At 39.0% G+C, this 12,500-nt stretch overlaps 2 protein-coding genes across 4 annotated transcripts in view; one reads left to right on the top strand and one right to left on the bottom strand.

The window, feature by feature from the left end:
* Window positions 1-10,346, top strand: part of stac (SH3 and cysteine rich domain) — a 91,509-nt gene extending 81,163 nt beyond the window's left edge. For both annotated transcript variants that reach the window (XM_061895923.1, XM_061895922.1), the window contains 3 exons: window positions 1,585-1,636; window positions 2,096-2,233; window positions 9,330-10,346. In XM_061895923.1, coding sequence (XP_061751907.1) covers window positions 1,585-1,636; window positions 2,096-2,233; window positions 9,330-9,428 — 289 coding nt within the window. In that variant the 3' untranslated portion in view covers window positions 9,429-10,346. The remainder of the gene's footprint in view (window positions 1-1,584; window positions 1,637-2,095; window positions 2,234-9,329) is intronic.
* Window positions 10,347-11,758: 1,412 nt separating this feature from the next.
* Window positions 11,759-12,500, bottom strand: part of tonsl (tonsoku-like, DNA repair protein) — a 55,469-nt gene continuing 54,727 nt past the window's right edge. For both annotated transcript variants that reach the window (XM_061895919.1, XM_061895920.1), the window contains 2 exons: window positions 12,314-12,447; window positions 11,759-12,226 (listed from right to left, as the gene is read on the bottom strand). In XM_061895919.1, the coding sequence (XP_061751903.1) occupies window positions 12,027-12,226; window positions 12,314-12,447 (334 nt within the window). In that variant the 3' untranslated portion in view covers window positions 11,759-12,026. The remainder of the gene's footprint in view (window positions 12,227-12,313; window positions 12,448-12,500) is intronic.

Raw genomic sequence — 12,500 nt, 5'->3', positions numbered from 1 at the left:
ACGACAGGGGAAGTGTCACTCGTGACGTCACGAGTTTGACCAGGCGGTAATGCTAAGCATGCGCTAATTATTTTGGGAAGCAAATGTGACCTGGCGGTAATTCAAGGCAGGCGCATATTATATGCCCTGCGGCAATTCAAGGAAATACAGTATATATATCCTTATGTGTGTGCATGTGTTTTCTTGTATTTCTACCCTTTTTGAGACATCAACAAGGAAAAATAACTTCCATATGAGGACCGGTGAACAAGTAAAGACCAAAATCGACCGAGAATGTCTAATTTGCACCCCTGGTGATGGAATCTATCAAAATTAGGGTGGTCCCAAAAAAAGAGGGATTTTTTTTTAAATTGACTGTGTGTCGGTTTTAAAAGTGCTCCTCCTCTGGTCAACTTATGAAATAACAAGTGTGTGTAATAAATTGAAATGCGCTCCCTTTGCCCAATATTAATAAGAAAAATTTAATAAATATGTATATAGAGACGTACTGTTATAACTTGAAATAAATAATGAAGATTAAAAAACAATGACAAAAAAAAATTCAAAAAACTAAAAATAAATTATCCAAAAGCTTACCTTTTTTATATTTGCACGGTTTGTATATATGATTAATGTTGTAATTACAAATCTTTATGTAGCCAGAAAGAGTGTTCCTTAAGAGGTAGGCATTTTTTCGGTCTCAAGAAGGTAACAAATACATGAATGTGTGTGTGTGTGTGTGTGTGTGTGTGTGTGTGTGTGTGTGTGTGTGTGTGTGTGTGTGTGTGTGTGTGTGTGTTTAAAGTATTTGCAAAATATCTGTCGATACTATAGTCCGAATATGGCATTATTGTTGTTAATCTCACTTTGGATATTAAAACAAAACAATTCATTTGCTCTGTATCATTGCTACATATATGAAGTTTGCACCAAAAAATGTGACAGAAAATAAAATTAAAAGCACTGGCCTAACACAATCAGAAAAAGGACATGTTAACTAGTCTGTGTTAAAAGTCACAATTAAAACTTTAGATTTATATTTCTATTTTCCACAATGTCAACTGTTGGTCAAATTATCTTTAAAGGGGAACATTATCACAATTTTAAAAGGGTTAAAAACAATAAAAATCAGTTCCCAGTGGCTTGTTGTATTTTTTGAAGTTTTTTTCAAAATTTTAGCGGTCCCAGAATATTTAAAGTGCCTTATTTTCGCTATCTTCGAAACCACTATCCATTTCCCTATAGAAAAACATTTTTAACATTGTGAACTGGGTTCTGATTTTATGCTAGCTTAGCCTATCGAACACGGACAAACTTAGCCTAATAGGACCAGAAAATTATATTTAAACCGGCAACTATTACAAATTACAATTTAATACTGAAAAAGATTAAAATCAAATTGGTGGCTTAATCTTTAAAAATGTGTGTCGAAACTGCAATTGAAAAATAAAACACAAACTAGCTTTTCTTAGCATTTAGCCTGCTAGCGACAGAGCGCTTAGAAACGCATTTCCAGCAAACTACATGACAAAACACAATTTGATTTGACCCAATACTGCATTAGTCCTACCTTTTTTTGATGATTTGTTTTTCTTTTTATTTCAGGGCAGGAGACAGAATATTGCTAGCTGACGACTCCAATGATGATTGGTGGAAGGTAGGCGTTAAATTAGCTTCACGCACAGTGACTTCCTGATCCTATTATGAAAAATGAATGGTTTAGTAGCCGTGAATCACACTTCTAATGCAACGCTAATGTTTGCTCTCTCGCTAAAGCACCGAAAAATGAACCGCGGGAGAGGTGAATTGGTGGTTTGCGTCGCGGTAAATGATGACAGCGGAGCAAAAGGCAACACTGAGTGTATGTGGTGATAGTAATGGAGATATAAAAGATGGCTGTGCAGAGGCGGCATGCTGCTCACAGGCCGTGAACTAACTCATTGTGCGTTCAACACTGCTGCTTCTCATTTAATGTGGATAAATAGACCGACATCTGGCCTGTTTGGACACTTTCACAAGAAAACAACGCTGACGTAGCGCTTTTACCGGCAACATCTTCTTGTGGTCCCTGCAGTTCCCGCCATGTGTCACCTATCAGCCGTTTGCTATGTTCCAGGGAATAATTGAGGACAGGATTGGCTTCTTCCCGGCCTCCTACGCTTATCCGCTGAGGGCAGAAGACCAGGTTTTTAGGTGTAACAGGACGTTTATCGGCGGCAAGGAGCAAGGCCAGGTCACGCTGAAGGAGGGACAGGTACCAACAGTTTACACGTAATCATTGATTTTTTGTCGACTCTCTTAGTTCTTTGCTGTCCTGTCAGAACACTTTTGTTTAAATACCATTTCTTGTAGAACCCCTCACCTTGTGGGTCTAATCTTGACCGGACAGTCTGGCCTGTCAATCTTTCCTTGTCGTCATTCCTATGATTACTTTAAGTCGGATGAACTCCGATCCCTATCTGTGGACCTTCTACCAGGTGTTGCTTATGTCTTTAATCTTCCTCCTAAACCTGACATCTACATTCTTATGGGATACCCAATCTCCTATGGCAGTGGTTCTCAAATGGGGGTACGCGTACCCCTGGGTATGCCAAGGGGTACGTGAGATTTTTCAAAAATATTCTAAAAATAGCAACAATTCAAAAATCCTTTATAAATATATTTATTGAATAATACTTCAATATGAATGTAAGTTCATAAACTGTGAAAATAAATGCAACAATGCTAGATTTTTTGTGGACATGTTCCATAAATATTGATGTTAAAGATTTCTTTTTTTGTGAAGAAATGTTTAGAATTAAGTTCATGAATCCAGATGGATCTCTATTACAATCCCCAATGAGGGCACTTAAAGTTGATGATTACTTCTGTGTAGAAATCTTTATTTATAATTGAATCACTTGTTTATTTTTCAACAAGTTTTTAGTTATTTTTATATCTTTTTTTCCAAATAGTTCAAGAAAGACCACTACAAATGAGCAATATTTTGAATTGTTATAGAATTTAATAAATCAGAAACTCATGACATAGTGCTGTATTTTACTTCTTTATCTCTTGTTTTCAACCAAAAATACTTTGCTCTGATTAGGGGGTACTTGAATTAAAAAAAAATGTTCGCAGGGGGTTCATCACTGAAAAAAGGTTGAGAACCACTGTCCTATGGATACTCTCTACAGTTATGGACCTTCGCACTTTGACCTTGGTAGAATAATACTTTTAAAATATTATGTGGCAAAATACAAACACATGCTACTTCCAATCCTATAAGATAATTATACATGATATAATTAACCACACCGTCTTTCACAGAAAGATCCTGCAAAAGTGTTGCGTCAGAACAGTGGCTGCCCAGTATTGCCACACCTGCTCTTACAATCCTTGTAGAACACTAAGACGCAGGCGCGGTCCTGCCTCTGAGAATGCAATTAGCATATTTACAGGACTATAGATACTATAAGCAACACCCACTAAATTTGTGAAGACATTTTTTTTTTACATATATATATATATTAGCCGCACCGGATTAAAAGCCGCAAATATATACGTTGTGAAATTAGTTATTTAAACAAGAAGATATTGAAAATGTTTATTTACATACCTTAATTGTTTCCAAACGGGGCCTGTAACATGGCAGTAAAACGGCTGATCAAACAAAACGGAAGTCATTGTCACGGGCCCACTAACTGCGGAAGCTGGCTCTCCAATCAGATAAACAGACTCAATAACTCCGCAGAGATGTTTTGGTGAATTTACTGAGGAATTTGTGAAACTGAAATAATAGAAAAACAATGCCATTGTAATATTACTTGTAAAGTTATTTGCATTTAAGCTAAAGCCAACGACGCTAACTTGATTACATCTCGAAAGCACGTACAAATATGCATAAAAACACTCCTATTAAATGTGACGGTTTAGTAAGTATGAATTGTTTTAGCTACATTGTAAAACTTACAAACATTGCTTGGAGTGATGAATGAAAAAAAAATATATAAGAGCAAAAACGCAATGAACGCTAGAAGATGGAACAGCTCTTGTGCTTCCATTTCAAGGCACTACACTGAAAGATAATACTGTAAAAGGTCAACCCAAAGCACCTGAATTGAGCTAACTCGTCCAAAAGATAGCGCCGTAGCACAAATAACACACCTTTTCAGCATCTGTTGGTGTGTTCTAAAAAAATATTTTTTGAATACAAAACATTACGGCGGTCAGCGAAGAAAAATCCATAAATCAGCCGCACCGTTTTTTATGCCGCAGGATTTAAAGCGTAGGAAAAAAGCAGTGGCTTACAGTCCATAAAATATGGTGACTACCGGTGTTCTGTAGAAATTAGCTGTTTTGTTGAAAAATGCCTCCAGGTACATAATTAAATATTGATTTATGCCACCACGTTAAAAATGATACCTTAAGTTTTAAAACGCCATTTTAGATATCATATAACACTCCCACTGTAAAACGGCTATTATTTGGTTATTATTATTACGATATAGAGGTAGCTTTTTCTGACAAGCTTATTTAGCCATCAAATAATGCTCCCACTTCAGGGCACAACTCTTATTGTCGTAGTTCCTCTGTGCACTGAAATTGCTATCACGTCGCCCCCTTTTTGTTGATAAATACTTTAGATTCTGCACCAGGCTCTCACTCCTATCCAAGTCTGCGAGCATGAACTGTTTGGGCCTGCTTGAATGAAAGGAAGAACATTTTAGAAAACAATTCAAACAATCCAACAGCTATCGATTTAATGCCCTTAAAAGACAATGACCTGAATGAATTAATATTAGAGTACATTAGATTAAGTTAAAGTTAAAGTACCAATGATAGTCACACACACACACTAGGTGTAGCGCAATTATTCTCTACATTTGACCCATCACCCTTGATCACCCCCTGGGAGGTGAGGGGAGCAGTGGGCAGCAGCGGTCGCTGAGCCTGGGAATCATTTTTGGTGATTTAACCCCCAATTCCAAGCAGGGAGATAATGGGTCCCATTTTTAGAGTGTTTGGTATGACTTGGCCAGGGTTTGAACTCACGACCTACCGTGATTAGGTTAAACCAGGGGTCCCAAAATGCGGGGGCCGCATTGGGTTAAAAAAAAATCTGTCCGGGGGCCGAGTTGCACATATATATATATATATATATATATATATATATAATATATATATAATATACATATATATATATATAATATACATATTATATATATATATATATATATATATATATATATATATATATATATATATATACATATACATACATACACACACACGTTAGGTCAGGGGTGGATCCCGCTAGAGTCCAAAATCCGTCCTGCGGGAAGTCCCAAGTATGCATATATATATATATATATATATATATATATATATATATATATATATATATTCGAGGTTTAATATATTATATATATTAGAAAAATAGTATAAAAATGTAATTATATTATACACGGTGGAACAGGGGTTAGTGTATGTGCCTTACAATACGAAGGTCCTGAGTAGTCCTGAGTTCAATCCCAGGCTCGGGATCTTTCTGTGTGGAGTTTGCATGTGACTGCGTGGGTTCCCTCCGGGTACTCCAGCTTCCTCCCACTTCCAAAGACATGCACCTGGGGATAGGTTGATTGGCAACACTACATTGGCCCTAGTGTGTGAATGTTGTCTGTCTGTGTTGGCCCTGGGTTGAGGTGGCAACTTGTCCAGGGTTTACCCCGATGTCCGCCCGAATGCAGCTGAGATAGGCTCCAGCACCCCCGCGACCCCAAAAGGGACAAGCGGTAGAAAATGGATGGATGGATATATACTTTAAAATAGTATTAAAATTGTATAATATTATATATATTATTTAATCCGCTGAAGAGCAGGAAAACCTGCAAAACAGGCTTGTAGGGATGACATAGCCTCTGTGTTTTTTTCCTAACCTAACGTATATTCCGCTCTACCCCGGTATGGAACACTGTGGGCGGGATTTTGGACTCTGGCGGGATCCAGCTTGTAGTTTGGGGACCCCTGGATTAAACTGTCTTCTTACCCTCCTGCTGCTCCCTTGTGCCCACTTATGTGACTCGCCCTCCTGGAAGCTTCTTTTGAAGTTTTGGGGGGGGGTTTTGCTGAAGAACGGACCCACGCACTCAGCTTATCTGTCAAATCTGCATGTAGGCTACGCTTAAACCAGTGAGTCTATATTCCCACAATGCTCCTGCCTGGGAGACTCAAGCAACTCCCCAGTGCAGAAGAAACCACTGAACAAAAGATCAGACTGTTCCTAAAAGTCAGGGGGAAGTAGTCGCCGAGAACATGACGTGATTACGGAGTAGAACACAGGTCACATTTTCTGGGTTTAGGACGGCAAATGGGCCAAAATCACCCTCAATTTGGATGAAACTGTGATGTCCCAACTTTACTGGAAAAATTGTGCATTCGTCCACTACTGGCATGAATGATGAAAAAAAAAGAAAAATAAAAGAAAAAACCTAAAGGATGCCCAGTGGGATATTTTGCGGTGGAGCTTTCCTAGTTTTCAGCCAGAATATGATGTATCTGCATTGTTCAGCAATGACTGACAAGTCCAAACACAGCTGAGGGATTAGGTTACATAGGCTAATGTACAGTATGTTTGCACTGCTCAAGAAAAATGTAAGGATGGAAGCAATGTCAGAGCGCCCTCTGCTGGGCAATAGGTGTAATGCAGCATTTTGTAACATCCCTGCTGCAAGTTAAGATTAGACCTATTGAAAGACGTTTTTCATTATACGGCATGTCCATGAACATACACTAAATTGGCAAAAGTATTTGGCCACCCTTCCAAATGATCAGAATCAGGTGTCCTAATCACTTGGCCACAGGTGTATAAAATCAAGCACTTAGGCATGGAGACTGTTTCTACAAACATTTGTGAAAGAATGGGCCGCTCTCAGGAGCTCAGTTATTTCCAGCGTGGAACTGTCATAGGATGCCACCTGTGCAACAAATCCAGTCGTGAAACTTCCTCAATCCTATATATTTCAAAGTCAACTGTCAGCTTTATTATAAGAAAATGGAAGAGTTTGGGAACAACAGCAACCCAGCCACGAAGTAGTAGGCCATGTAAACTGACAGAGAGGGCTCAGCGGATGCTGAAGCGCATAGTGCAAAGAGGTCGCCGACTTTCTGCACAGTCAGTCGCTGCAAAGCTCCAAATTTCATGTGACCTTCCAATTAGCCCACGTACAGTACGCAGAGAGCTTCATGGAATGGGTTTCCATTTCCGAGTAGCTGCATCTAAACCATACATCACCAAGTCCACTGCAAAGCGCCGGATGCAGTGGTGTAAAGCACTTCGCCACTGGACTCTAGAGCAGTGGTGATGCCTTCTCTGGAGTGATGATGGACGAGTGTGGGTTAGGAGGTTGTCAGAAGAACGGTACATTTCGGACTGCATTGTGCAGAGTGTGAAATTTGGTGGAGGAGGATTTATTGTGTGGGGTTGGCCCCTTATTTTCAGTGAAAGGAACTTTGAATGCTCCAGGATACCAAAACATTTTGTACAATTCCATGTTCCCAACCTTGTGGGAACAGTTTGGAGCGGGCCCCTTCCTCTTCCAACATGACAGTGCACCAGTGCACAAAGCAAGGTCCATAAAGACATGAGTGACAGAGTCTGGTGTGGATGAACTTGACTGGCCTGCACAGAGTCCTGCCCTGAACCCGATAGAACACCTTTGGGATGAATTAGAACAGAGACTGAGAGCCAGGCCTTCTCGACCAACATCAGTGTGTGACCTCACCAATGCGCTTTTGGAAGAATGGTGGAAAATTCCTATAAACGCAACCCGCAACTTTGTGGACAGCCTTCCCAGAAGAGTTGAAGCTGTAATAGCTGCAAAAGGTGGATCCACATCATATTGAACCCTATGGGTTAGGAATAGGATGGCACTTCAAGTTCATATGTGAGTCAAGGTAGGTGGCCAAATACCTTTGGCAATATAGTGTATTTCCCCCGTTAGCCAATATGTTGATGTGTCATTGAGCTAAGCATCATCACACTAAGCATTCGTTGCACGAACATACTAGCTTTGTTAGACAAGATCAGACTGTATTGGACAATGTAGTGTACATTCAAAATATCCATTTCTATTTATTACAAGTAATAAGAAAATGTAAATGCCTTACTTACCCATCAAGGAGGAAATGAGCAAATTTGGTGTCAGATGAAAAAAATATTTTCCGCCTTCAATCGTCTCCATCTTTCAAAGGCATCCCTGATACAAATCCTTCTTTTGTTCCTGGCTTTGTCATGAATAAAATGAGAATCATAATGACGCCTTTAGATTTTCTAAGGCCTGACATGTTTAGTAACTTTACCAGTGGCAGTAGCTTGACAAAGAGGGCTGTGCCTAACTGGCAACCTGGATTTGATTGACACACTGTACCATGAATTGATTAACGTGGACCCCACTTAAACTAGTAGACTAAGTAAACTTATTCAGGTGTACCATTTAGTTGTCAATCGTACTGAATATATACTGTACTGTGCAATCTAATAAAAGTTGCAATCAATCAATCAATCACTCATGGACTTTATAATTGGTCAAACGGTAGAGGGCGGGACATTAAAATGAAAACAATAAGATTTCGGGGCTGTAAATCTAATTTCAAAATGAGCATATCCCGGCTGAACTACCGTTATCAGTTATAGAGGTATTTGAAAAGAACACGATTTATTAATAATGCCTTTTGACATATCAGGGCCATTTAATGACTTAACACTAAATTATTACATATGGCTTTTTTGTTTCTCATACGTTCATTTTGGCACTATGTGTTCGCCTTTGCAACAAATAAACACATTATATTGGGACTGTGCGCTAGCGTAGCATGTTGTTACATCTCCACACAGCAGGTGGTGATACGTATCGTTACTCAGCTTTTTGATACACTTCACACGCACTTGTTCTGCCAGGGAATATAGGACATAGCAAGAGGGGTCAGTGTTTCCAACTACTGAGTATTCAAAGCCTCTGAGGTACTATTAAAAAAATAAAAAAAAAACTTAAAAAAACAACTAGCGACAAATCTAGCAAATTTGTCTTTGTTTTTTTTGGAGAGTGTGGCAAGAAATCATGTGTTGCTTTTCTCAATGAGCAACAGGTGCTAAAAGTTTTGTTTGTGACAAGTCAAAAGAAAGCGACGGAAGAAAATTGTATTTGCGTTTGTAACATATTTATTTTGCTTTTTCTGTTATTTTTACTCACTTTTTGTCCAACAGAGTTCCTCATAATTGCATGTGCATTATTCTTAAGACGAACCACCACAAAGAGATTGCAGTCCTGTGTGAAAACACTGCTATAAATGATTCTGTCCTCTCTTACCAGATTTGTGTGAGCAGTGAGAGGGACAACAACGGCTTCATCGTGGTGGAGAGCGGAAAGAAGCGAGGCTTTGTGCCATGCGACGTTCTTGACATTATCTAAGGGCAAAAAACAAACAAAAAAAAAAACATAGCAAGAAGGTAGATCATTTTGCCATGGAGATGAGACAAGACAGAACTGACTGCATCAGAAAGTCCACAGGAGTACACGTCTTGCGAAAAACAAGTGCTGCTCTTTGTTAGCTCCCAACGATCACTGGATTCAAATCATAGAGCCGACTGCTTTTTTGAGCACGCTTGGACCTCTTGCTTACATTCTATTCCAAGGTTTTAGTACATTATGAATGCAAAGTCGGCAGCTTGAGTCCTGCTAATTCAAAAAACCTACGAGTCTTTCACCCAGGGCGAGTCTTCAGAGAATCCCAAAGAGCGCGTTTCATGGTCATTTATGAGTCCACAGTTGACCCCCATTTCCATTCTTGCACAAGTTTATCGCTATAGTATCATAAGCATCCATCCAGCCATCTTCTTCCGCTTATCCGAGGTCGGGTTGCGGGGGCAGCAGCCTAAGCAGGGAAGCCCAGACATCTCCCCAGCTCCTCCCTGGGGATCCCAGGAAGAACTGGACGCAGCAACTACAAATAAAATGTTTATTGTCGACCACCAGTTGAAGCGAGTGGCGCCTTCTAGCGTGTTATCACAAAAAAGTATTTCTAAATGAAGACTGTGTGTAGGAAAGAAAATACATACATACACACACACATACATATACAGTATATATATATATATATATATACACACACACACTTCCAAACATTCTTCATTTACCAATATATATGTTCGTAAGTATATATATATATGTATACATACATACATACATCACACACACACACACACACACACACACACACACACACACACACACACACACACACACACACACAAATCCCTTACTCTGCAGTATGTAGAATATGCAGTATTGTACATAGTGTATGTAACAGATTAAAATTTGTATCACATTTGTCTCTTTGTTTCTTGTGTACTGAACCCGCATGGACTTGAATGCAAGATTTAGGCAGTGCCGAGTTTTGCAGAGAATGAGATAGTTCTTTAATATTCCGCCACATTTGCCAGTTATATCCGAGTTTACAATTAAACATCCACAAGCAACCACTTTGGATACACCTGCACTCAACTCGACTATGTGAGGTCAGGCGTTTATTATTTTTCGCTTTACGAAAATGGGTTTCAGAATATTTTACTTTCCGCACTGGGAGGGGTTCTGTTAAATCGTCACATTGCTCAGGAGAGTGTAAAACAGTGCATACTGGTCATTTATTAGAATCGAGGCCTTTATTAATTTTTTTACTTGCAAAAATGTCTTTCAGAATATTTCACATTCCGCACTGGGAATGGTTCTGGTAAACAGTCAGATAGCTCAGAGAGGTGGGTAGGTATGTGCATACAAGGCATTTATCAGTTGTAAGGTGTATATTCGAATAGAGCGTTTATTATTTTCTTACTTAAAATAAGTTCTAGTGAACCGCTAATTAGCTCAGGAAGGTGAAAAGCAGTGCATATCGGGCAGTTATCAGAGGAAGGTTTGGGTGTTTATTAGGGAGGAGGCATTTAATAATTTTCTTATTTGAAAACATTTATTTTATAATATTTTACAATCATGGGATGGGTTCTGGTAAACAGCCAAATAACACAGAAGGTTGACAAGCAGTGAATACTGGGCATTTTTCAGAAGTAAGGTGTTTAATCATTTTCTTACTTGCAAAGATGTACATTAAATCATAAAAGTTGCCATTCCGCACTGGGAAGTGTTCTGGTAAATAGTCAGATAGCTCAGAGAGGTGGGTAGGTATGTGCATACAAGGCATTTATTTATCAGTTGTAAGGTGTTTATTCGAATAAAGCGTTTATTATTTTCTTACTTAATTTTTCTAATTTTGTGAGGTATGGTGTTTATTTAAGGTCATTTGTCTGACCTTTGTGAAAAATACATTTTATTAAAGTATTCAGTAGGAATTATTTATATATTAAATGTAAAATGATTGCTCCAACGTTCTAATATGTACAATCAATCAATCGTTTACTTACATAGCCCTAAATCACTAGTGTCTCAAAGGGCTGCACAAACTACAACACAAACCACTACGACATCCTCGGTAGGCCCACATAACAGCAAGGAAAACTCACACCCAGTGGGACGTCGGTGACAAGACAATAAAAAATTCCATACATGCAGTATTTACAGAATTATCCCGGTGGAAAAAAATATTTTTATATACTGAGGCATTTTTAAAAAAATGAAGGTCACGATGCACCCAAGAAATTATAGATATACGGCATTTATTAGAGCGTAGACTACTATTTGAGGAAATACGTCAAATATTGATGAAGACTTTGTATACAAATAGGCACTCAAACAGATTAGTTTCCTTTTAATGATAAACTTGGGCTGCTTTAATAGTTTTTTTTCTTGAAGGATATATACAAAGCTAACAAAAAACACATAAATTAGTTGTAACAAGACATATGTTCATTGAGACACTTCAGTGCGAATAGTTCACTTTTCCTTTCAGGGAGATGATGTTAATGATGTGCGATTTTTCTGTTGTTGATCAAATGTAACTGCAGGTTATCACATGATTCCCAAATAAATGCCTACCACAGTCTCTGAAGCACGTGGTCCTCACAAGGAGACCACACTGGAGAGCAGGCAGGCTGCCTTTCTGTTTACAAAATACCCGTTAGGCTGACTGTTGGTCCACGTCTGCTTTAAAGCTTGCCGGTCCAGCTTGTTGAGGCCCTGAGAGCAAAAACGGAGATCTTGGACAAGCTCTGCTAAACCGTCCAGGTCCTCGCCTCCCAATGGCCCTGACACCTGGCAACCTGAAGGTGGCACAACAACTAATGGACTCTTTCCCGCCTTGAATAAAAAAAAGATTTTGCATTTTTTAATTGTACATGGACACATACCTTGAAGGTTTAAACGGGTCAGAGGTCGACGCGCCTCTCGGAGGGCGTTCAGGATGATTCGAAATCCATCTGAAGTGATGGAAGGGTTTCCTGACAGGTTCAAATTCACCAGAGTGGGACAGGTGGAAAAGCACCTAAAAGTAAAAAAAGGCAATTAAACATATTGATATAACAGTTGGAACATTTA

Source organism: Nerophis ophidion, linkage group LG03 (assembly GCF_033978795.1).
Source record: "Nerophis ophidion isolate RoL-2023_Sa linkage group LG03, RoL_Noph_v1.0, whole genome shotgun sequence".
NCBI lineage: Eukaryota > Metazoa > Chordata > Actinopteri > Syngnathiformes > Syngnathidae > Nerophis > Nerophis ophidion.
The sequence above is the reverse complement of the archived record's forward strand: the minus strand, read 5'-3'. Positions and strand labels throughout refer to the sequence as shown.